The 26,409-nt window shown below is 52.9% G+C and overlaps 1 protein-coding gene across 1 annotated transcript in view; it reads left to right on the top strand.

The window, feature by feature from the left end:
- The first annotated feature begins 3,809 nt into the window (after positions 1-3,809).
- STEAP3 (STEAP3 metalloreductase) overlaps positions 3,810-26,409 on the top strand; it is an 87,194-nt gene continuing 64,594 nt past the window's right edge. Inside the window, exon 1 of the mRNA XM_063932835.1 lies at positions 3,810-3,976. Coding sequence (XP_063788905.1) covers positions 3,910-3,976 — 67 coding nt within the window. The 5' untranslated portion in view covers positions 3,810-3,909. The remainder of the gene's footprint in view (positions 3,977-26,409) is intronic.

Here is a 26,409-nt window from a genome sequence, read left to right as displayed (position 1 = left end):
GTGTGTGTGTGTGTGTGTGTACACTGTAGTACAGGAGACAGGTCGGCACTGTTCATGTGTGTGTGTGTGTGTGTGTGTGTGTGTGTGTGTGTGTGTGTGTGTGTGTGTGTGTACACTGTAGTACAGGAGACAGGACGGCACTGTACATGGTGTGTGTACACTGTAGTACAGGAGACAGGCCGGCACTGTACATGGTGTGTGTGTACACTGTAGTCAGGAGACAGGTCGGCACTGTACATGGTGTGTGTGTACACTGTAGTCAGGAGACAGGTCGACACTGTACATGGTGTGTGTGTGTGTGTACACTGTAGTACAGGAGACAGGCCAGCACTGTACATGGTGTGAGTGTACACTGTAGTACAGGAGACAGGCCAGCACTGTACATGGTGTGAGTGTACACTGTAGTGCAGGAGACAGGCCAGCACTGTACATGGTGTGTGTGTGTGTGTGTGTGTGTACACTGTAGTACAGGAGACAGGACAGCACTGTACATGGTGCGTGTGTGTGTGTGTGTACACTGTAATACAGGAGACAGGCCGGCACTGTACATGGTGTGAGTGTGTGTACACTGTAGTACAGGAGATAGGCCGGCACTGTACATGGTGTGTGTGAGACGTGAGTGTGTGTACACTGTAGTACAGGAGACAGGCCGGCACTGTACATGGTGTGTGTGTGTGTGTGTGTGTGTGTGTGTGTGTGTGTGTGTGTGTGTGTGTGTGTGTGTGTATACTGTAGTACAGGAGACAGGTCGGCACTGTTCATGGTGTGTGAGTGTACACTGTAGTACAGGAGACAGGCCGGCACTGTACTTGGTGTGAGTGTACACTGTAGTACAGGAGACAGGCCGGCACTGTACTTGGTGTGAGTGTACACTGTAGTACAGGAGACAGGTCGGCACTGTTCATGGTGTGTGAGTGTACACTGTAGTACAGGAGACAGGCCGGCACTGTACTTGGTGTGAGTGTACACTGTAGTGCAGGAGACAGGTCAGCACTGTACATGGTGTGTGTGTGTACACTGTAGTACAGGAGACAGGCCGGCACTGTACATGGTGTGTGTGTACACTGTAGTACAGGAGACAGGCCGGCACTGTACATGGTTTGTGTGTGAGTGTACACTGTAGTACAGGAGACAGGACGGCACTGTACATGGTGTGTGTACACTGTAGTACAGGAGACAGGCCGGCACTGTACATGGTGTGTGTGTACACTGTAGTCAGGAGACAGGTCGGCACTGTACATGGTGTGTGTGTACACTGTAGTCAGGAGACAGGTCGGCACTGTACATGGTGTGTGTGTACACTGTAGTACAGGAGACAGGCCAGCACTGTACATGGTGTGAGTGTACACTGTAGTACAGGAGACAGGCCAGCACTGTACATGGTGTGTGTGTACACTGTAGTCAGGAGACAGGCCGGCACTGTACATGGTGTGTGTGTGTGTGTGTGTGTGTGTGTGTGTGTGTGTGTGTACACTGTAGTACAGGAGACAGGACGGCACTGTACATGGTGTGTGTGTGTGTGTGTGTGTGTGTGTGTGTGTGTGTGTGTGCGTGTGTACACTGTAGTACAGGAGACAGGACGGCACTGTTCATGGTGTGTGTGTGTGTACACTGTAGTACAGGAGACAGGACGGCACTGTACATGGTGTGTGTGTGTGTGTGTGTGTGTGTGTGTGTGTGTGTGTGTGTGTGTGTGTGTACACTGTAGTACAGGAGACAGGTCGGCACTGTTCATGGTGTGTGTGTGTGTGTGTGTGTGTGTGTGTGTGTGTACACTGTAGTACAGGAGACAGGACGGCCCTGTACATGGTGTGTGTGTGTGTGTGTGTGTGTGTGTGTGTGTGTGTGTGTGTGTGTGTGTACACTGTAGTAAAGGAGACAGGACGGCACTGTACATGGTGTGTGTGTGTGTGTGTGTGTGTGTGTGTACACTGTAGTACAGGAGACAGGTCGGCACTGTTCATGGTGTGTGTGTGTGTGTGTGTGTGTGTGTGTGTGTGTGTGTGTGTGTGTGTGTGTGTGTACACTGTAGTACAGGAGACAGGACGGCACTGTACATGGTGTGTGTACACTGTAGTACAGGAGACAGGCCGGCACTGTACATGGTGTGTGTGTGTGTGTACACTGTAGTCAGGAGACAGGTCGGCACTGTACATGGTGTGTGTGTACACTGTAGTCAGGAGACAGGTCGACACTGTACATGGTGTGTGTGTACACTGTAGTACAGGAGACAGGCCAGCACTGTACATGGTGTGAGTGTACACTGTAGTACAGGAGACAGGCCAGCACTGTACATGGTGTGAGTGTACACTGTAGTACAGGAGACAGGCCAGCACTGTACATGGTGTGTGTGTACACTGTAGTCAGGAGACAGGCCGGCACTGTACATGGTGTGTGTGTGTGTGTGTGTGTGTGTGTGTGTGTGTGTGTGTGTGTGTGTGTGTGTGTGTGTGTGTGTGTGTGTGTACACTGTAGTACAGGAGACAGGACGGCACTGTACATGGTGTGTGTGTGTACACTTTAGTACAGGAGACAGGACGGCACTGTTCATGGTGTGTGTGTGTGTGTGTACACTGTAGTACAGGAGACAGGCCGGCACTGTACATGGTGTGTGTGTGTGTGTGTGTGTGTGTGTGTGTGTGTGTGTGTACACTGTAGTACAGGAGACAGGACGGCACTGTACATGGTGTGTGTGTGTGTGTGTGTGTGTGTGTGTGTGTGTGTGTGTGTGTGTACACTGTAGTACAGGAGACAGGACGGCACTGTTCATGGTGTGTGTGTGTGTGTGTGTGTGTGTGTGTGTGTACACTGTAGTACAGAAGACAGGACGGCACTGTACATGGTGTGTGTGTGTGTGTGTGTGTACACTGTAGTACAGGAGACAGGTCGGCACTGTTCATGGTGTGTGTGTGTGTGTGTGTGTGTGTGTGTGTGTGTGTGTGTGTGTGTGTGTGTGTGTGTGTGTGTGTGTGTGTGTGTGTACACTGTAGCACAGGAGACAGGACGGCACTGTACATGGTGTGTGTGTGTGTGTGTGTACACTGTAGTACAGGAGACAGGACGGCACTGTACATGGTGTGTGTGTGTACACTGTAGTACAGGAGACAGGTCGGCACTGTTCATGGTGTGTGTGTGTGTGTGTGTGTGTGTGTGTGTGTGTGTGTGTGTGTGTGTGTGTGTGTGTGTGTGTGTGTACACTGTAGTACAGGAGACAGGACGGCACTGTACATGGTGTGTGTACACTGTAGTACAGGAGACAGGCCGGCACTGTACATGGTGTGTGTGTACACTGTAGTCAGGAGACAGGTCGGCACTGTACATGGTGTGTGTGTACACTGTAGTCAGGAGACAGGTCGACACTGTACATGGTGTGTGTGTGTACACTGTAGTACAGGAGACAGGTCGGCACTGTTCATGGTGTGTGTGTGTGTGTGTGTGTGTGTGTGTGTGTGTGTGTGTGTGTGTGTGTGTGTGTGTGTGTGTGTGTGTGTGTGTGTGTGTACACTGTAGTACAGGAGACAGGACGGCACTGTACATGGTGTGTGTACACTGTAGTACAGGAGACAGGCCGGCACTGTACATGGTGTGTGTGTACACTGTAGTCAGGAGACAGGTCGGCACTGTACATGGTGTGTGTGTGTGTACACTGTAGTCAGGAGACAGGTCGGCACTGTACATGGTGTGTGTGTACACTGTAGTCAGGAGACAGGTCGGCACTGTACATGGTGTGTGTGTACACTGTAGTCAGGAGACAGGTCGGCACTGTACATGGTGCGTGTGTATACTGTAGTACAGGAGATAGGCCGGCACTGTACATGGTGTGTGTGTACACTGTAGTGCAGGAGATAGGCCGGCACTGTACATGGTGTGAGTGTACACTGTAGTGCAGGAGATAGGCCGGCACTGTACATGGGTGAGGGTCCCGCCCTCTCCGGGTCAGGACAGGAGGCGGCTCCCGGCCACGGACAGGCTGAAGGTGAGACGAAGGGATAGTAGGGGAGAATGTGGGGTGCAGATTGGGGGGGGGATAGCTTGGTCACGTGTCCCGGAAATACCGATCTCAGGCCCCCAGCCCGATGTACCGCGGCGTCCTGTGCCCCTTCCCCGCCCCTCACCCACCCTGTGCCCGCATGTGGCACACGTACTCCATGCTGACTTCTGTTCCGGGATCGCATGGAGAGCCGCCCTGACCCGGCCGTCACCCCCGACCCTGCCTGACCCAGGAATCAGGAGAGCATTGTGCCCAGCCATCTCCCCATGCACACACCTGAGCCCAATCCATACACTTTGCCCCCCTCCCCCGCCTGATCCCTACTCTGTGCCACCTGCGCCTGATCCCTATTCTGTGCCCCCTGCGCCCAATCCATACACTGTGCCCCCCTCCCCCGCCTGATCCCTACTCTGTGCCCCCCTCCCCCGCCTGATCCCTACTCTGTGCCACCTGCGCCTGATCCCTATTCTGTGCCCCCTGCGCCCAGTCCATACACTGTGCCCCCCTCCCCCGCCTGACCCCTACTCTGTGCCCCCTGCGCCCAATCCATACACTGTGCCCCCCTCCCCCGCCTGATCCCTACTCTGTGCCACCTGCGCCTGATCCCTATTCTGTGCCCCCTGCGCCCAGCCCATACACTGTGCCCCCCTCCCCCGCCTGATCCCTACTCTGTGCCCCCTGCGCCCAATCCATACACTGTGCCCCCCTCCCCCGCCTGATCCCTATTATGTGCCCCCTGCGCCTGATCCCTACTCTGTGCCCCCTGTGCCTGATCCCTACTGTGCCCCTTATCCCTCCTCTGTGCCCCCTGCGCCTGATCCCTACTCTGCCCCCTGCGCCTGATCCCTACTCTGTGCCCCCCCTTGTGCCTGATTTTTACTCTGTGCCCCCCTTCGCCTGACCCCTACTGTGTGCCTCCTGCGCCTGATCCCTACTGTGTGCCACCTGCGCCTGATCCCTACTATGTGCCCCCTGCCCCTGATCCCTACTCTGTGCCCCCCTGTGCCTGATCCCTACTCTGTGCCCCTCTGCGCCTGACCCCTACACTGTGCCCGCTGCGCCTGATCCCTACTCTGTGCCCCTTCGCCTGATCCCTACTCTGTGACCCCTGCGCGTGATCCATACTCTGTGACCCCTGTGCCTGATCCCTACTCGGTGCCCCCTGTGCCTGATCCCTGCTCTGTGCCCCCTGCACCTGATCCCTACTCTGTGCCCACTGCACCTGATCCCAACTCTGTGCCCCCTGCGCCTGATCCCTACTCTGTATCCCCTGCATCTGATCCATACTCTGTCCCCTGCGTCTGATCCCTTCTCTGTGCCCCCCTGCGCCTGATCCCTACTGTGCCCCCTGCATCTGATCCCTACTCTGTCCCCTGCACCTGATCCCTGTGCCCCTTATCCCTCCTCTGTGCCCCCTGCGCCTGATCCATACTCTGTGCCCCCTGCGCCTGATCCCTACTCTGTGCCCCCCCTTGTGCCTGATTTTTACTCTGTGCCCCCTTCTCCTGACCCCTACTGTGTGCCTCCTGCGCCTGATCCCTACTGTGTGCCCCCTGCACCTGATCCCTACTGTGTGCCCCCTGCGCCTGACCCCTACTCTGTGCCCGCTGCATCTGATCCCTACTGTGCCCCATGCGCCTGGTCCCTACTCTGCCCCTTCGCCTGATCCCTACTCTGTGACCCCCTGCGCATGATCCCTACTCTGACCCCCTGCACATGATCCCTACTCTATGCCCCCTGCGCCTGATCCCTGCTCTGTGCCCCCTGCGCCTGATCCCTACTCTGTGCCCCCTGTGCCTGATCCCAACTCAGTGCTCCCCTTCGCCTGATCCCTACTCTGCCCCCTGCGCCCGATCCCTACTCTGTGTCCCCTGCATCTGATCCCTACTCTGTGCCCCCTGCGCCTGATCCCTACTCTGTGCCCCCTGTACCTGATCCCTACTGTGCCCCCTGCATCTGATTCCTACTCTGTGTCCCCTGCATCTGATCCCTACTCTGTCCCCTGCGTCTGATCCCTACTCCGCCCCCCCCTGCGCCTTATCCCTACTCTGTGCCCCCTGCGCCTGATCTCTACTCTATGTCCCCTGCATCTGATCCCTACTATGTGCCCCCTGCGCCTGATCCCTACTCTGTGCCCCCTGCATATGATCCCTACTCTGTGTCCCCTGCATATGATCCCTACTCTGTGTCCCCTGCATCTGATCCCTACTCTGTGCCCCTGCATATGATCCCTACTCTATGCCCCCTGCGCCTGATCCCTACTCTGTGCCCCCTGCGCCTGATCCCTACTCTGTGCCCCCCCCTGTGCCTAATTTTTACTTTGTGCCCCCCTTCGCCTGACCCCTACTGTGTGCCTCCTGCACCTGATCCCTACTGTGTGCCCCTTCGCCTGATCCCTACTCTGTGCCCCCCTGCGCATGATCCCTACTCTGTGCCCCCTGCGCTTGATCCCTACTCTGTGCTCCCCTGCGCCTGATCCCTACTCTGTGTCCCCTGCGCCTGATCCCTACTCTGCCCCTTCACCTTATCCCTACTCTGTGACCCCCTGCGCATGATCCCTGCTCTGTGCCCCCTGTACCTGATCCCTACTCTGCTCCCCTTCGCCTGATCCCTACTCTATGCCCCCCTGCGCCTGATCCCTACTCTATGTCCCCTGCGCCTGATCCCTACTCTGTGTCCCCTGCGCCTGATCCCTACTCTGTGCCCCTTCGCCTTATCCCTACTCTGTGACCCCCTGCGCATGATCCCTACTCTGTGCCCCCTGCACCTGATCCCTACTCTGCTCCCCTTTGCCTGATCCCTACTCTGTGCTCCCCTTCGCCTGATCCCTACTCTGTGCCCCCTGCGCCTGATCCCTACTCTGTGCCCCCTGCGCCTGATCCCTACTCTGTGCGCCCCCCCCTGCGCCTGATCCCTACTCTTTGCCCCCCCTCCCCCTTGTGCCTGATTTTAACTCTGTGCCCTTTCGCCTGACCCCTACTGTGTGCCTCCTGCGCCTGATCCCTACTGTGTGCCCCCTGCACCTGATCCCAACTCTGTGCTCCCCTTCGCCTGATGCCTACTCTGTGCTCCCCTTCGCCTGATCCCTACTCTGTGCCTTCTGCATTTGATCCCTACTCTGCCCCCCCCCTGAACCCTACTCTGCCCCCTGCACCTGATCCCTACTCTGTGCCCCTTGTGCCTGATCCCTACTCTGTGGCCCCCCCTGCGCCTGAACCCTACTCTGTGCCCCACCCCTGCGCCTGATCCCTACTCGGTGCTTCCTGCGCCTGATCCCTACTCTGTGCCTCCTGCGCCTGATCCCTACTCTGTGCCCCCCCATGCCTGATTTTTACTTTGTGCACCCCTTCGCCTGACCCCTACTGTGTGCCTCCTGCACCTGATCCCTACTGTGTGTCCCCTGTGCCTGATCCCTGCTCAGTGCCCCCCGCCTGATCCCTACTCTGTGTCCCCTGCGCCTGATCCCTACTCTGCCCCTTCGCCTTATCCCTACTCTGTGCCCCCTGCACCTGATCCCTACTCTGTGCTCCCCTTCGCCTGATCCCTACGCTATGCCCCCTGCGCCTGATTCCTACTCTGTGTCCCCTGCGCCTGATCCCTACTCTGTGTCCCCTGCGCCTGATCCCTACTCTGTGTCCCCTGCGCCTGATCCCTACTCTGTGCCCCTTCGCCTTATCCCTACTCTGTGCCCCCTGCGCCTGATCCCTACTCTGTGCCCCCTGTGCCTGATCCCTACTCTGTGCTCCCCTTCGCCTGATCCCTACTCTGTGCTCCCCTTCGCCTGATCCCTACTTTGTGCCCCCCTGCGCCTGATCCCTACTCTGCCCCCTGCGCCTGATCCCTACTCTGTGCCCCCTGCGCCTGATTCCTACTCTGTGCCCCCTGCGCCTGATCCCTACTCTGTGCCCCCTGCGCCTGACCCCTACTGTGTGCCTCCTGCACCTGATCCCAACTCTGTGTTCCCCTTCGCCTGATGCCTACTCTGTGCTCCCCTTCGCCTGATCCCTACTCTGTGCCTTCTGCATTTGATCCCTACTCTGCCCCCCCCCCCCCGCCTGAACCCTACTCTGCCCCCTGCACCTGATCCCTACTCTGTGCCCCTTGTGCCTGATCCCTACTCTGTGCCCCCCCCCCGCGCGCCTGAACCCTACTCTGTGCCCACCCCTGCGCCTGATCCCTACTCTGTGCCTCCTGCGCCTGATCCCTACTCTGTGCCCCCCCTTATGCCTTATTTTTACTTTGTGCACCCCTTCGCCTGACCCCTACTGTGTGCCTCCTGCACCTGATCCCTACTGTGTGTCCCCTGTGCCTGATCCCTGCTCAGTGCCCCCCGCCTGATCCCTACTCTGTGCCCCCTGCACTTGATCCCTACTCTGTGCCCCCTGTGCCTGATCCCTACTCTGTGCCCCCCTGCACCTGATCCCAACTCTGCGCTCCCCTTCGCCTGATCCCTACTCCGCCCCTCTGCGCCTGATCCCTTCTCTTTGCACCCTGCGCCTGATCCCTTCTCTTTGCACCCTGCGCCTGATCCCTACTCTGTGTCCCCTGCGCCTGATCCCTACTATGTGCCCCTCTGCTCCTGATCCCTACTCTGTGCCCCCCCCTGCGCCTGATCCCTACTCTTTGCCCCCTGCACCTGATCCCAACTCTGTGCTCCCCTTCGCCTGATCCCCACTCTGTGTCCCTTGTACCTGATCTCTACTCTATGCCCCCCTGCGACTGATCCCTACTCTGTGCCCCCTGTGCCTGATCCCTACTCTGTGCCCCCTGCGCCTGATCCCTACTCTGCCACTCTGCGCCTGATCCCAACTCTATGCACCCTGCGCCTGATCCCTAATCTGTGTCCCCTGTGACTGATCCCTACTCTGTGCCCCTTGCTCCTGATCCCTACTCTGTGCCCCTGCTCCCTACTCTGTGCCCCCCTGCTTCCTATTCTGTGCCCCCTACGCCTGATCCCTACTCTATGTATTCTGCGCCTGATCCCTACTCTGTGTCCCCTGCGTCTGATCCCTACTTTGTGCCCCCTGCCCCGATCCCTACTCTATGCCCCCTGCACCTTATCCCTACTCTGTGCCCCCTGCCCCTGATCCCTACTCTATGCCCCACCTGCGCCTGACCCCTACTCTGTGCCCCCTGCCCCTGATCCCTACTCTGCCCCCTGCCCCTGATCCCTACTCTATCCCCCCCTGCACCTGATCCCTACTCTGTGCCCCCCTGCGCCTATTCCCTACTCAGTGCCCCCTGCGTCTGATCCCTACTCTGTGCCTCCTGCCCCTGATCTCTACTCTATGCGCCCTCCTGCGCCTGACCCCTACTCTGTGCCCCCTGCCCCTGATTCCTACTCTATGCCCCCCTGCACCTGATCCCTACTCTGTGCCCCCTGCGCCTATTCCCTACTCTGTGCCCCTGCACCTGATCCCTACTATGTGCCCCCTGCACTTGATCCCTACCCTGTGCCTGATCCCTACCCTGTGCCCCTGCACCTGATCCCTACCCTGCGCCCCCTGCACTTGATCCCTACCATGTGCCTAATCCTAACTGTGGCCCCTGTGCCTGATCCCTACTGTGGCCCCTGCGCCTTGTCCCTACTCTGTGCCCCCTGCCCCTGATCCCTACTATGTGCCCCCTGCCCCTGATCCCTACTCTGTGCCCCCCTGTGCCTGATCCCTACTCTGTGCCCCCCTGTACCTGATCCCTCCTCTGTGCCCCCCTGCGTCTGTTCCCCACTCTGTGCCCCCTGCGCCTGATCCCTACTCTGTGCCCCTGCATATGATCCCTACTCTGTGTCCCCTGCATCTGATCCCTACTCTATGCCCCTGCATATGATCCCTACTCTATGCCTCCTGCCCCTGATCCCTACTCTGTGCCCCCTGCCCCTGATCCCTACTCTATGCCCCCCCTGCGCCTGACCCCTACTCTGTGCCCCCTGCCCCTGATCCCTACTCTATGCCCCCCTGCACCTGATCCCTACTCTGTGCCCCCTGCGCCTATTCCCTACTCTGTGCCCCCTGCGTCTGATCCCTACTCTGTGTCTCCTGCCCCCTGATCTCTACTCTTTGCGCCCCCCTGCGCCTGACCCCTACTCTGTGCCCCCTGCCCCTGATCCCTACTCTATGCCCCCCCTGCACCTGATCCCTACTCTGTGCCCCCCTGCGCCTATTCCCTACTCTGTGCCCCCTGCGCCTGATCCCTACTATGTGCCCCCTGCACTTGATCCCTACCCTGTGCCCCTGTACCTGATCCCTACCCTGCGCCCCCTGCACTTGATCCCTACCCTGTGCCTAATCCTAAATGTGGCCCTTGTGTCTGATCCCTACTCTGTCCCCCCTGCGCCTGATCCCTACTGTGCCCCCTGCCCCTGATCCCTACTCTGCCCCCTGCCCCTGATCCCTACTCTGTGCCCCCTGCCCCTGATCCCTACTCTGTGCCCCTGCGCCTGATCCCTACTCCGTGCCCCCTGCACCTGATCCCTACTCTGTGCTTCCTGCGCCTTGTCCCTACTCTGTGCCCCCCCTGCGCCTTGTCCCTACTATGTGCCCCCTGCGCCTGATCCCTACTCTGTGCCCCCTGCGCCTGATCCCTACTCTGCCCCCTGCGCCTGATCCCTACTCTGCCCCCTGCGCCTGATCCCTACTCTGCCCCCTGCGCCTGATCCCTACTCTGTGTCCCCTGCGCCTGATCCCTACTCTGCCCGCTGCGTCTGATCCCTACTCTGTTCCCTGCGTCTGATCCCTTCTGTGCCCCCCCACGTCTGATCCCTTCTGTACCCCCCTGCACCTGATCCCTTCTGTGCCCCCCTGCGCCTGATCCCTACTTTGTGCCCCCTGCGCCTGATCCCTACTCTGTGACCCCTGCGCCTGATCCCTACTCCGTGCCCCCTGCGCCTGATCCCTACTATGTGTGCTCTGTACACCACTCCTAATCCCTACCCTGTGTCCCCTGAGCCTGATCCCTACCCTGTGCCCCCTGCTCCCTACTCTGTGCCCCCCTGCACCTGATCCTTACTCTGTGTCCCCCTGCACCTGATCCCTTCCCTGTGTCCCTGCGCCTGATCCCTACCCTGTGTCCCTGCGCTTGATCCCTACCCTGTGTTCCTGCGCTTGATCCCTACCCTGTGTTCCTGCGCTTGATCCCTACTCTGTGCCCCCCTGCGCTTGATCCCTACTGTGCCCTCTATACAGCATACTTCAGATCCCTACTCTGCGCTATGTACACCATACTCATGATCCCTACTCTATGGGCCTAATTCAGACCTGATCTCTAGGGTGCGATATCTGCATCCCTGCGATCAGGTAGTCGCGCCTACAGGGGGAGGGGGAAATTGCTGTGCCGGGGTGCGATCGCATGTGCAGGAGAGCTGCACAGCCCAGGACTTACTTTTCCAGTGAGATGATCGGGGCCGGAGCTGACGTCAGAAACCCTCCTTCCAAACGCTTAGACATGCCTGCGTTTTTCCGGACACTCCTCTAAAACGGTCTCTGTCAGTCACCTTGCGATCGCCCGTGCGATCGCTTTTCTCGCACATCCCGTCGCTGCCCGATGATGTCCGTTGCTGCGGGCCGACGAGCCTGCGCATTGCGGTGCATGTGCAGTTCAGACTTGATCGCACGCTGTACGAAAATGCAGCCTAGCAATCAGGTCTGAATTAGGCCCAGTGTCCTCTGTACACCACACTCCTGATCCCTACTCTGTGTCCTCTGTACACCACACTCCTGATCCCTACTCTGTGTCCTCTGTACACCACACTCCTGATCCCTACTCTGTGTCCTCTGTACACCACACTCCTGATCCCTACTCTGTGTCCTCTGTACACCACACTCCTGATCCCTACTCTGTGTCCTCTGTACACCACACTCCTGATCCCTACTCTGTGTCCTCTGTACACCAGACTTCTGATCCCTACTCTGTGTCCTCTGTACACCAGACTCCTGCTCCCTACTGTGTCCTCTGTACACCACACTCCTGATCCCTACTCTGTGTCCTCTGTACACCACACTCCTGATCCCTACTCTGTGTCCTCTGTACACCACACTCCTGATCCCTACTCTGTGTCCTCTGTACACCACACTCCTGATCCCTACTCTGTCCTCTGTACACCACACTCCTGATCCCTACTCTGTGTCCTCTGTACACCACGCTCCTGATCCCTACTCTGTGTCCTCTGTACACCACTCCTGATCCCTACTCTGTGTCCTCTGTACACCACACTCCTGATCCCTATTCTGTGTCCTCTGTACACCACTCCTGATCCCTACTCTGTGTCCTCTGTACACCACACTCCTGATCCCTACTCTGTGTCCTCTGTACACCACACTCCTGATCCCTACTCTGTGTCCTCTGTACACCACACTCCTGATCCCTACTCTGTCCTCTGTACACCACACTCCTGATCCCTACTCTGTGTCCTCTGTACACCACGCTCCTGATCCCTACTCTGTCCTCTGTACACCACACTCCTGATCCCTACTCTGTGTCCTCTGTACACCACGCTCCTGATCCCTACTCTGTGTCCTCTGTACACCACGCTCCTGATCCCTACTCTGTGTCCTCTGTACACCACTCCTGATCCCTACTCTGTGTCCTCTGTACACCACACTCCTGATCCCTACTCTGTGTCCTCTGTACACCACGCTCCTGATCCCTACTCTGTGTCCTCTGTACACCACTCCTGATCCCTACTCTGTGTCCTCTGTACACCACACTCCTGATCCCTACTCTGTGTCCTCTGTACACCACACTCCTGATCCCTACTCTGTGTCCTCTGTACACCACACTCCTGATCCCTACTCTGTCCTCTGTACACCACACCCCTGATCCCTACTCTGTGTCCTCTGTACACCACGCTCCTGATCCCTACTCTGTGTCCTCTGTACACCACACTCCTGATCCCTACTCTGTGTCCTCTGTACACCACACTCCTGATCCCTACTCTGTCCTCTGTACACCACACTCCTGATCCCTACTCTGTGTCCTCTATACACCACACTCCTGATCCCTACTCTGTGTCCTCTGTACACCACACTCCTGATCCCTACTCTGTCCTCTGTACACCACACCCCTGATCCCTACTCTGTGTCCTCTGTACACCACGCTCCTGATCCCTACTCTGTCCTCTGTACACCACACTCCTGATCCCTACTCTGTGTCCTCTGTACACCATACTCCTGATCCCTACTCTGTGTCCTCTGTACACCACGCTCCTGATCCCTACTCTGTGTCCTTTGTACACCACGCTCCTGATCCCTACTCTGTGTCCTCTGTACACCACACTCCTGATCCCTACTCTGTGTCCTCTGTACACCACTCCTGATCCCTACTCTGTGTCCTCTGTACACCACACTCCTGATCCCTACTCTGTGTCCTCTGTACACCACTCCTGATCCCTACTCTGTGTCCTCTGTACACCACACTCCTGATACCTACTCTGTGTCCTCTGTACACCACGCTTCTGATCCCTACATTGTGTCCTCTGTACACCACACTCCTGATCCTTATTCTGTGTCCTCTGTACACCACACTCCTGATCCCTATTCTGTGTCCTCTGTACACCACACTCCTGATCCCTACTCTGTGTCCTCTGTACGCCACACTCCTGATCCCTACTCTGTGTCCTCTGTACACCACACTCCTGATCCCTACTCTGTGTCCTCTGTACACCACTCCTGATCCCTACTCTGTGTCCTCTGTACATCACTCCTGATCCCTACTCTGTGTCCTCTGTACACCACACTCCTGATCCCTACTCTGTGTCCTCTACACCACATTCCTGATCCCTATTCTGTGTCCTCTGTACACCACACTCCTGATCCCTACTCTGTGTCCTCTGTACACCACACTCCTGATCCCTACTCTGTGTCCTCTGTACACCACACTCCTGATCCCTACTCTGTGTCCTCTGTACACCACACTCCTGATCCCTACTCTGTGTGCTCTATATACCACACTCCTGATCCCTACTCTATGTCCATTGTACACCACACTCTTGATCCCTACTCTATGGGGGCCATTCAGAGTTGATCGCTCGCTGTCGTTTTTCACAGCGCAGCGAACAGGTTACTACTGCGTATGCACTTCAATGCGCAGGCGCGTCATACAGCTACAAAGAGGATCGGTGCTGTGCGATGGAATTAACGAAGAATCCATTCGCACAGCCGATCGCAAGGAGATTGACAGTAAGAGGGTGTTGATGGGTGTCAACTGACCGTTTTCTGGGAGTGGTAAGGAAAATGCAGGCGTGTCCCAGCGTTTGCAGGGCGGGTGTCTGACGTCAATTCCGGGCACAAATAGACTGATGTGATCGCAGCGACTAAGGGGGTAATTCCAAGTTGATCGCAGCAGGAATTCTGTTAGCAACTGGGAAAAACCATGTGCACTGCAGGGGGGGCAGACGTAACATGTGCAGAGAGAGTTAGATTTGGGTGTGGTGAGTTCAATCTGCAATCTAATTTGCAGTGTAAAAATAAAGCAGCCAGTATTTACCCTGCACAGAAATAAAATAACCCACCCAAATCTAACTCTCTCTGCAAATGTTATATCTGCCACACCTGCAGTGCACATGGTTTTGCCCAACTGCTAAAAAATTTCCTGCTGCGATCAACTTGGGATTACCCCCTAAGTCCAGAGCTACTCTGAAACTGCAACAAACTTTTTTGTCCCGCTTGGCTGCACAGGCGTTCGCTTGCAAAGCGAAAATACACTCCCCCGTGGGCGGCGACTATGTGTTTGCGCGGCTGCTAAAAGTAGCTAGCGAGCGATCAACTCGGAATGAGGGCCTATGTCCTCTGTACACCACACTCCTGATCACTACTCTATGGGCCTAATTCAGACCTGTTCGCTCGCTAGCTATTTTTTGCAGCGCTGCGATCAGATAGTCGCCGCCCACGGGGGAGTGTATTTTAGCTTTGCAAGTGTGCGATCGCCTGTGCAGCCGAGCGGTACAAAAAGAGTTTGTGCAGTTTCTGAGTAGCTCTGACCTTACTCAGCAGCTGCGATCACTTCAGCCTGTCCGGTCCCGGAATTGACGTCAGGATCCATCCCTGCAAACGCTCGGACACGCCTGCGTTTTTCTAGACACTCCCTGCAAGCGGTCAGTTGCCACCCACAAACGCCTTCTTCCTGTCAATCTCCTTGCGATCGGCTGTGCGAATGGATTCTTCATTAAATCCATCGCCCAGCACCGATCTTCTTTGTACACCAGAAACGCCCACTTCATGTCAATCACTCTGCGGCCAGCAGTGCGACTGAAAAGCTTCGCTAGACCCTGTGTGAAACTAGTTCGTTGTATTAGTACGTCGCGCATGCTGCCGCATACGCATGCAGAGAAGTGCCGTTTTCTCTGACGTCCTAGTGGATGCTGGGAACTCCGTAAGGACCATGGGGAATAGCGTCTCCGCAGGAATCTGGGCACAACTAAAAGAAAGCTTTTAGACTACCTGGTGTGCACTGGCTCCTCCCACTATGACCCTCCTCCAAGCCTCAGTTAGATTTTTGTGCCCGGCCGAGCTGGATGCACACTAGGGGCTCACCTGAGCTCTTAGAAAGAAAGTATATTTTAGGTTTTTTATTTTACAGTGAGATCTGCTGGCAACAGGCTCACTGCAACGAGGGACTAAGGGGAGAAGAAGCGAACCTACCTGCTTGCAGCTAGCTTGGGCTTCTTAGGCTACTGGACACCATTAGCTCCAGAGGGATCGACCGCATGGAACTGGCCTTGGTGTTCGGTCCCGGAGCCGCGCCGCCGTCCCCCTTACAGAGCCAGAAGCAAGAAGAAGTCCGGAAAATCGGCGGCATGAAGACTTCTGTCTTCACCAAGGTAGCGCACAGCACTGCAGCTGTGCGCCATTGCTCCTCATACACACTTCACACTCCGGTCACTGAGGGTGCAGGGCGCTGGGGGTGGGGGCGCCCTGAGCAGCAATAAAAACACCTTGGCTGGCAAAACAATCACAATATATAGCCCCAGAGGCTATATATGTGATAATTACCCCTGCCAGAATCCTTAAAAAAGCGGGAGAAAAGTCCGCGAAAAAGGGGCGGAGCTATCTCCCTCAGCACACTGGCGCCATTTCTCCCTCACAGCTCCGCTGGAAGGAAGCTCCCTGGCTCTCCCCTGCAGTCTACACTACAGAAAAGGGTAAAAAGAGAGGGGGGGCACTAAATTTAGGCGCAGTAAATATTATAGCAGCTATAGGGGACATAATTCAGTTAGTCCCTGCATTATATAGCGCTCTGGTGTGTGCTGGCATACTCTCTGTCTCCCCAAAGGGCTTCTGTGGGGTCCTGTCCTCTGTTAGAGCATTCCCGGTGTGTGTGCGGTGTGTCGGTACGGCTGTGTCGACATGTTTGATGAAAATTATGTGGAGGCGGAGCAGATGCTTATAGAAGTGATGTCACCCCCTGCGGGGCAGACACCTGAGTGGATGGTTTTATGGAAGGAATTACGTGCAAGTGTCGACTCCTTACACAAAAAATTTGACGACATGCCAAATGCGGGACAGCCGGCTTCTCAGCTCGTGCCTGCCCAGGTGTCTCAAAGGCCATCAGGGGCTCTAAAACGCCCGCTACCTCAGATGGCAGACGCAGATGTCGACACGGATACTGATACCAGTGTCGACGACGATGAGTCTAATCTAATGTCCACTAGGGCCATTCGTTGCATGATTGAGGCAATGAAAGAGGTGTTACACATTTCGGATATAAACCCAGGTACCACTAAAAAGGGTATTATGTTTGGGGAGAAAAAACTACCCGTAGTTTTTCCCCCATCTGAAGAATGAAATGAAGTGTGTGAAGAAGCGTGGGCTTTCCCCAAAAAAGATTGGTAATCTCAAAAAAATTACTAATGGCGTTCCCTTTCCCGCCAGAGGATAGGGCACGTTGGGAAACACCTCCTAGGGTGGATAAAGCGCTCACACGTTTGTCTAAAAAGGTGGCACTTCCGTCTCCGGATACGGCCGCCCTGAAGGAGCCTGCGGATAGAAAGCAGGAGGCGATCCTGAAGTCTGTATATACACACTCAGGCATTATACTTAGACCAGCTATTGCGTCAGCATGGATGTGCAGTGCTGCCGCTGCATGGTCAGATTCCCTGTCAGAAAATATTGACACCCTAGACAGGGACACTATTCTGCTAACCATAGAGCATATAAAAGACTCAGTCTTATACATGAGAGATGCACAGAGGGAGATCTGCCGGCTGGCATCTAAAATAAGTGCATTGTCCATTTCTGCTAGGAGAGGCTTATGGACTCGGCAGTGGACAGGGGATGCAAATTCCAAAAGGCACATGGAAGTTTTGCCTTATAAGGGTGAGGAGTTATTCGGGGATGGTCTCTCGGACCTAGTTTCCACAGCGACAGCTGGGAAGTCAGCATTTTTACCCCATGTTCCCTCACAGGCTAAAAAAGCGCCGTTTTATCAGGTACAGTCCTTTCGGACCCAGAAAAACAGGCGAGGAAAAGGCAGGTCCTTTCTGTCCAGAGGCAGAGGTAGGGGAAGAAGGCTGCAACAAACAGCAGGTTCCCAGGAGCAAAAGTCCTCCCCCGCTTCTTCCAAGTCCACCGCATGACGGTGGGGCTCCACAGGCGGAGCCAGGTACGGTGGGGGGCCGCCTCAAAAATTTCAGCGATCAGTGGGCTCGCTCACAGGTGGATCCCTGGATCTTGCAAGTAGTATCTCAGGGGTACAAGCTGGAATTCGAGGCGTCTCCCCCCCGCCGTTTCCTCAAATCTGCCTTGCCAACAACTCCCTCAGGCAGGGAGGCTGTGCTAGAGGCAATTCACAAGCTGTATTCCCAGCAGGTGATAGTCAAGGTGCCCCTACTTCAACAAGGACGGGGTTACTATTCCACACTGTTTGTGGTACCGAAACCGGACGGTTCGGTGAGACCCATTTTAAATTTGAAATCCTTGAACACATACATAAAAAAATTCAAGTTCAAGATGGAATCGCTCAGGGCGGTTATTGCAAGCCTGGACGAGGGGGATTACATGGTATCCCTGGACATCAAGGATGCTTACCTGCATGTCCCCATTTATCATCCTCACCAGGAGTACCTCAGATTTGCGGTACAAAATTGCCATTACCAATTCCAGACGCTGCCGTTTGGACTGTCCACGGCACCGAGGGTGTTTACCAAGGTAATGGCGGAAATGATGATACTCCTTCGAAAAAAGGGAGTTTTAATTATCCCGTACTTGGACGATCTCCTAATAAAGGCGAGATCCAGGGAGCAGTTGTTGGTAGGAGTAGCACTATCTCAGGAGGTGCTACACCAGCACGGTTGGATTCTGAATATTCCAAAGTCACAGCTGGTTCCGACGACACGTCTACTGTTCCTGGGTATGATTCTGGACACAGTCCAGAAAAAAGTGTTTCTCCCGGAGGAGAAAGCCAAGGAGCTGTCATCTCTAGTCAGAGACCTCCTGAAACCAAAACAGGTGTCAGTGCATCACTGCACGCGAGTCCTGGGAAAGATGGTGGCTTCTTACGAAGCAATTCCTTTCGGCAGGTTCCATGCCAGAATCTTTCAGTGGGACCTGTTGGACCAATGGTCCGGATCGCATCTTCAGATGCATCGGCTAATAACCCTGTCTCCAAGAACCAGGGTGTCTCTGCTGTGGTGGCTGCAGAGTGCTCATCTCCTAGAGGGCCGCAGATTCGGCATACAGGACTGGGTCCTGGTGACCACGGATGCCAGCCTTCGAGGCTGGGGGGCAGTCACACAGGGAAGAAACTTCCAAGGACTATGGTCGAGTCAGGAGACTTCCCTACACATAAATATTCTAGAACTAAGGGCCATTTACAATGCCCTAAGTCAGGCAAAACCCCTGCTTCTACACCAGCCGGTACTGATCCAGTCAGACAACATCACGGCGGTCGCCCATGTAAACCGACAGGGCGGCACAAGAAGCAGGACGGCAATGGCAGAAGCCACAAGGATTCTCCGATGGGCGGAAAATCACGTGCTAGCACTGTCAGCAGTGTTCATTCCGGGAGTGGACAACTGGGAAGCAGACTTCCTCAGCAGGCACGACCTCCACCCGGGAGAGTGGGGACTTCATCCAGAAGTCTTCACACTGATTGTAAATCGTTGGGAACTGCCACAGGTGGACATGATGGCATCCCGCCTAAACAAAAAACTAGAGAGATATTGCGCCAGGTCAAGGGACCCTCAGGCGATAGCGGTGGACGCTCTAGTGACACCGTGGGTGTACCAGTCAGTTTATGTGTTCCCTCCTCTGCCTCTCATACCAAAGGTACTGAGAATAATAAGAAAACGAGGAGTAAGGACAATACTCGTGGTTCCGGATTGGCCAAGAAGAGCTTGGTACCCGGAACTTCAAGAGATCATCTCAGAGGACCCATGGCCTCTGCCGCTCAGACAGGACCTGCTGCAGCAGGGGCCCTGTCTGTTCCAAGACTTACCGCGGCTGCGTTTGACGGCATGGCGGTTGAACGCCGTGATAAAGCCTAATATATCCTATATTAAACACGCTAAAAGGTTAATGAACACAGTACGCAATTGGCGTATGGAATACCGTAAGAGTACGCACGTAGCGTAACAAACGCTTAGCCGTGGACGAGACGCACGAGCGGCACGTTCGCTCACGGCTTAAAGCGTAAAGGCTAGCACGCTATAGGCTGCCGACTAACGTAATGATACGCTACCAGCGTAGCGGACGCTTGAGACCACGAGGAGATCACAAGCGTCGCTGACGCTCACAGAGTTAAACCTTTGTAACAATATCATAAACAATGTACTTATACTGTAAACCTTTGTGCAGTGATAAGGTGTAAATGCAACACAGTGTAACCTTGTTAGTTTAAAAGCTGTATGAGCGTATGTGACGCTCAGAGAACACTTTAGCAATATAATAAACACTCAAATACCGGTATAAGGGTCTAACACCTTTTAAGGGAGAGAATGAACGTTCAATCGCAAAAGAATACACAATACAAGTTATACACTACCAAACTAACATAAAATACCTAACCGAGTTACTACACGTTAAAATACAACAAAGACACAATTACATTTAAGGGGGAAAGGAGAGAGAGAATGGCTTACAACAAAATAGGAGATAAATATGGTTGCAGAGAACTTACGCACAAGGGGAACAATCGCAAGCGCCTTTCTGGATATCCAGCTCCCGATTATCAGTGATGAGAACCGTTGAGAAGAGTAGAGAGCTGGCCCAGGTCGGCTTGTCTTTTTATACACTACACACAATACAGTACAATGGTCCCTACATTCTTATTGTTCATTGGACACAGGAATTCGTCTCTGCATTATAACAAAAGGTCATAGGTTGGTTCATACAGGTGGGCTGTGACTATTTCAAACTGCTCAGGTGGGAGGGAAACTGGGTTTCCCGCCGCATGGGTAATAAAGTACAAATATAGTAAATGTCCATAAACTTCTTATGTCCATAACTATACGCACGAGCGAGTAATCCGCTTCAAACCAACACCGGAATATTGCTAATTATATTCTCTTCCGATGGATACTAAACACCACTGTGTAACCCCTGTCTGACCCTTCGTATCAAACAAAGAGGAATCTCTCTGTCCCCGAACATGCTATATTAACTAAACTTTCAGATTCTATCAAAAGGACCATAATCTACAAAATACATTATATGACTAAAATATGTTACGATTGAGTCGCCCGCTAGACGCACACAAACTCTACCGTAAATGCGCATACCGCGCGCCTGCGAGTGCACGCGACCGCGAGTATACGCACGCACGGGAGAGCTCATGCTCGTGCAGCGGGCACACGCATGAGGTGCATATATGGCAATGTGCAGCGTGATATTTTTCTGACTTTGACAGTCCACCCTTTGGCAGTCACCAATAACTGCCACTTCCTAAAACAGTTCAAAAAGAGAAAAATATATGTCATGTATAATATATTTCTATGATTGGGTAGGGGAGAAGAGAAGAAGGTAGGAAAACGGTATGACCTAGTGAGATAGCAGAAACGTGTGTATGAATCCATGTTTGGGGGGTCATGTATCATCGTGCCGTACGTGTTTTAAATCAAGCTTCGAGGTATTGCGAAGTATACATTTGAATTCCTTCTTATCCCGTGGTACGGGTCTGTGGATGGGCTGTCAAACTTTACCGAGCTCTTTTCGGCTTTTGGTTGTAACAAAATGGGGGAGCACATTTTAGTTGATGATACATGAATGGGGGGATATGTGAGTGCTGATATCTGTGCCTATATTCCCTATCGACTATGTGTGTTATTACCTGAAGGTTGTAGAAATGAAGATAAAGAGCAATTATGGTAAATGCAGTCATAAACTATGTGAGTTTAATATACATTTGCCGATTGAGGTCTTGTCTTGTCTTGTCTCGATGTACATGTTGACTGTAGTCTCCCGAAGCTTTTGCTATAAACGGTGTGCAAAAAGCTTTTTTTCAATGTCCATAGACTTACAAAAAGTGTTGGGCTAGCGTAAAATTAAAGGTACTAGGGATATGGGGGGTCTATGGCATAGTCCATCAGTTGTCTGTGTAAAAGGTTGTCAAATTCTTCTTCCAAGCGGATGTCTTTTTACCTTGGAGGAAAACAAAGGAGAAACGGGTGAAAGAAACGGACCGTGGAATCACATTTTCATCACAACATTGTCTCTATCGTTGGGTCATAAACCAAATCAGTCGTTGTTATTACAGTATCTTCACTTCTTAAACTCATCACTCGGGCGCTACGTTTACACTTTGTTAAAACCCGAACGCATCTAAATATCAGACCGACCACTATGATGACACCCAGAATACACAAAAGAAATTTCCCTACATCCATGATAATTCCTTGAGCCCATTCTCCTAAACCAGAGAACCAATTTTGCGGGTTCAACCATGACATCCAACCGGTCAGCTCATTACCCACAGCAGCGAGGGTGAGGTTGTGTCTCCTGCGGAACTCCCACTTTAATTGGAGAATGTCGTCCATCTTTTTGTCTATGACCTCGACCGGGTCCTCGGTGCTATTCGTAATATATGTGCAGCATTTTACGCCGTACTGCGTTGCCAGTGTGACACAGTATCCACCCGTCACTGCCGTGAGATAATTAAGAACCATCCTATGCTGAACCAGTTCTGTTTTATAAGCTTGGAGCTCCCTTCCGGTATACCTGAATGTGTCATCATACATTTCAGTGATATTGTCTAATAAATTTGCAAGCGCAGATATATATTTATAATTTATCACTCCTCTGGCGGTACGAGTGATATCTAACGCGATTAGGAATTGAATCCCGGTGGATTCATGGATCAGGTCAGAGGCCGGATGCTCTGTTCTTTCTATCAGGTGCCGTTTAACGATGTGCCCGTAATGAGTGTGAGTATAAGGAGCTTGGGCACTGCGGTGAATATCCTTCATTTTAGTGTGGGATACGGTCATTACCTCAGGCAGTACTTTTCCAATATAACATAACCCTTCTGAGTTTGGGGCAAGCCACTTATACGCCTTCCTCCCGCATATGAAGTATGCATCATCGGGGAGAACATATGGGACGGAGTAGGACATAACCATATTACATATTTTCCATATGAAATCTCCTAACCGTAATTCTCCCATCTGTTTAGTACACGTATCTGTTTGTACGATATGTGCACAGTATCCTGGTGATACTTCTCCAACTCTCATGATCCTACTTCCTAGGGTATACCTATATCGGAAATATTTTCCACTACCGGCTATGTGGCGTATAAGTTCTGTATCTGTAGGCATTCTATCGGCTCTGTATGAAAAGGTCATGGTTTGGTTATTCCATGACACTTCCCAATTTCCCGGCTTTCGGGGATTGGAAATGTTAAAACATACTAGGGATCTATCCACATGATATTGGTGGAGCTTCAAACTAGGAGGACTGGAGATATTAAACCTCCTGTCCACCGGCCTCCCACCACTTAGCTCAAGTACCTCCCCTATAGTTAAAGGGAATGGTACTAATCCTGATTTGCTATGGCCTTGAGGTACTTGAGAGCATACCCAACAATCTGTCTGATTTAACACTTTACCCACTAAGGAGTGATAGTCACTCAATGGATGCCGGTCCATGTGGATATTAAAACTGGACTGACATTTCTTGATGCACCCATCCTCAACTACACTGTCACAGAGTCTACAGATACAGTTCTCTTCAGCTAACAATCCTTCACAATTCCTCCTATTGTCAATGCTATCGGATCGTTTTCTGATACTCGCCTTTGCTTGATGATTATGTTGTTCTTGGAAATCTACGCCTCCAACTTTGTCATCAGAACCCACTCCAGAACCTCTCTCGACCTCCATGGTAGTCTCGCCGGAACAGACTGCTCTGGTCAACATCATGGTCAACAGGAAAATCCGGATCACAGTCTCTTGGGGCAAGTCCATCTTATAGGAGGAAATGGAGAAGAATGAGAAGAGGGAAAGAAATAATTGAGGGAGATGGGATGGGAAGTGGAGAAAAACAATAAAAGGGAACAGGGAATCGACAACTGCCTCCGATCTTATTATTCTCAATGCTCAGGTGCCATCTCAGTCTTCCTGAAACAGACACTCCAGTGATACAACTTCCTCTACCGTCTGTTCTTTATCACGAGACCTCTCTGGATCAGCAACCTTCTTACAATGGGACGAATGAACCCAAGTCTCTCTCTCGGCAACCTTCAATGCTGTCGTGCTAATCAATAAGACTTGGTATGGTCCTTCCCATCTGTCAATAAGGCAACCTGAGCGTAGAAAATTCCGTATCATTACATAATCCCCAGGTTCAATGTCATGACAATTACTATCTGGCAGATCAGGAATCACCAACTTCAAATTGTCATTCTGATTCCTTAACTGTTTACTCATGTTAATCAGGTATTTTACAGTCACTTCATTGTTACACCTCAAATCATCCTGAGGGTTAATCATAACATGCGGTTGTCGACCAAACAAAATTTCAAAAGGGGACAGATTAAGAGGGGACCTGGGAGTGGTTCTGATGCTGTATAACACAATGGGCAAAGCTTCTGGCCATGTCAATCCTGTTTCCGCCATAACTTTGCTCAATTTATTTTTAATAGTGCTGTTCACTCTTTCTACCTTCGCACTCGCCTGGGGGCGGTACGGAGTGTGCAGCTTACTATCAATTCCCATCAACTTACACATTCCTTGAAAGACATCACCTGTAAAATGGGTACCCCTATCACTTTCAATTATTCTAGGGATACCGTATCTACACACAAATTCCTGCACAATTTTCTTAGCGGTAAACATAGCGGTGTTTGTGGCCGCAGGAAATGCTTCGACCCAATTTGAAAACACATCTATACAAACTAGTACATACTTCAAATTTCAACAAGGGGGTAATTGTATGAAATCAATTTGTATCACCTGAAAAGGGCCGCCTGTAGGTGGGATATGAGATGGTTCTGTTGGTATTGCCTTTCCAATTGTTATGCACACCAGTGCCTGCAGGAAAGTACTGGTGTCAGGACTGTTATGCACTCCAGTGCCTGCAGGAATGTACTGGTGTTTGAACTGTTATGCAAAACAAATGGACTACAGACAGACTGGGGAATATGACATAACGTACACAGAAGGTGATAGGGTAACAAAATACACACAAAGTGAACAGAGAAGCCCAGAGGCTAAGGAACTGGGTATCTCCCTTGTATTAGAACTGCTCAGATGGGAAAAGCAAGATGTTGTGTTTTAATACGTAGAGAACCCGAAATGCTGTTGCTAAGGGCAACAGCAAAACCCTAAAGGGTTACCAACGGGTGTGGCAGTAAACTCCTTGGTCAGAGATGGAATGATAGACACAAGGAGAGTCTCCACAATCCTAATTCTCACTTGCAGTGCACAGGTTCAGCTTACTGCCACTAAACTGACCCCTGACACCTAGCACAGTGAGACAGGATTAGACAGGCAAGTCTTAGAATACAGCCGCAAACTTGCTAAGTTCACAGAGTAGTAACAGAACCCCAGCAAGCTAAACGACTGACTCCAGTCTTACTGCTAGGTCTGGATTGGCAGAGTGTAATACCAAATCCCCAGGCCTAATTGCAGTAAGCAACAAACAAATACAAAGCTACACAGTACTGGCTAACTTTCAGAAACTGACTAACCAACAAAGATTCAGCAGCATCTGCTTACCCTGAGAAGAGGCCTTATAAAGCAGGTGCTGTCCACGCCCCACTCAGACCTCACAGACTGTGAGCACAAAAACCAGCACCGGATCCCCTGCCATGCACAGAGCCTATAACCACTGCACAGCAAAAGACCCGAACCGGAGTATCAGCTGCGCTCAGGTCACTCCGCTAGCACTTGTCTCCCGGTTGCCATGACGACGTGGCAGCACAGGGCAGGAGACCCTAACAGTACCCCCCCTCTGACGAGGGGTCAAAGAACCCCTACCACCGGGTTTATCGGGGAACTGCGAGAAGAAAGAGCGTATCAGTCTGGGGGCATGAAGATCACAACTGCGCACCCACGACCGCTCCTCCGGGCCATACCCCTTCCAGTGCACCAAAAATGACAGCCGACCCCGAACCACCTTGGAGTCAAGAATCCTTTCAACAACAAACTCCCTCTGGCCACGTATCAGAAGAGGGGAAGGTCTTCCACTGGAAGAAGGATTACTAATCGCCCGTTTTAAAAGGGAACAATGAAATGTTTTATTGATACCCAAAGAACGGGGCAGATCTAACTGAAATGCCACCGGATTGATAACCCTGGTGATCTTATAAGGGCCGATGAACCGGGGGCCTAACTTATGAGATGGCTGTCTCAACTTCAAATTCTTGGTAGACAACCAGACGAAGTCTCCTAATTTGAAGCTGCAGGGTCTTTTCCGCTTATCAAAAACCCTTTTGGTCACTAATGACACAGACACAAGGGCTTTCTTCACTTTCCGCCAAATACCTCTAAGGACCGAAACCACAGAGGAACCACCAGGCGTGGAGTCCAGGGGGTCAAAAGAATTGGCCTTAGGATGATGCCCATACACACAAAGGAAGGGAGAGATCCCTGTAGCAGAGTGAGCCGCGTTGTTATAGGCAAACTCCGCCATGGACAGATGAGCAACCCAGTCAGTCTGACACTTGGAGACATAACACCTGAGGAACTGCTCCAAGGACTGGTTCACCCTTTCAGTCTGCCCATTAGACTGCGGATGGTAGCCCGACGACAAGCTGACAGAAATCTGGAGATCGGAACAAAATGCCCTCCAGAATTTGGCCACAAACTGGGATCCGCGGTCAGAGACCACATCAAGTGGCAACCCGTGGAGACGCACAACATGCAGCATAAATAATTCAGACAGGCGTCTGGCCGATGGCAGCCCAACCAGTGGAACGAAGTGCGCCATCTTCGAAAACCTGTCAACGACAACCCAGATGGCTGTCATCCCTGAGGATTTGGGCAAGTCCAC

Source organism: Pseudophryne corroboree, chromosome 7 (genome assembly GCF_028390025.1).
Source record: "Pseudophryne corroboree isolate aPseCor3 chromosome 7, aPseCor3.hap2, whole genome shotgun sequence".
Lineage (NCBI taxonomy): Eukaryota > Metazoa > Chordata > Amphibia > Anura > Myobatrachidae > Pseudophryne > Pseudophryne corroboree.
This window is presented reverse-complemented; position numbering and strand designations above follow the sequence as displayed.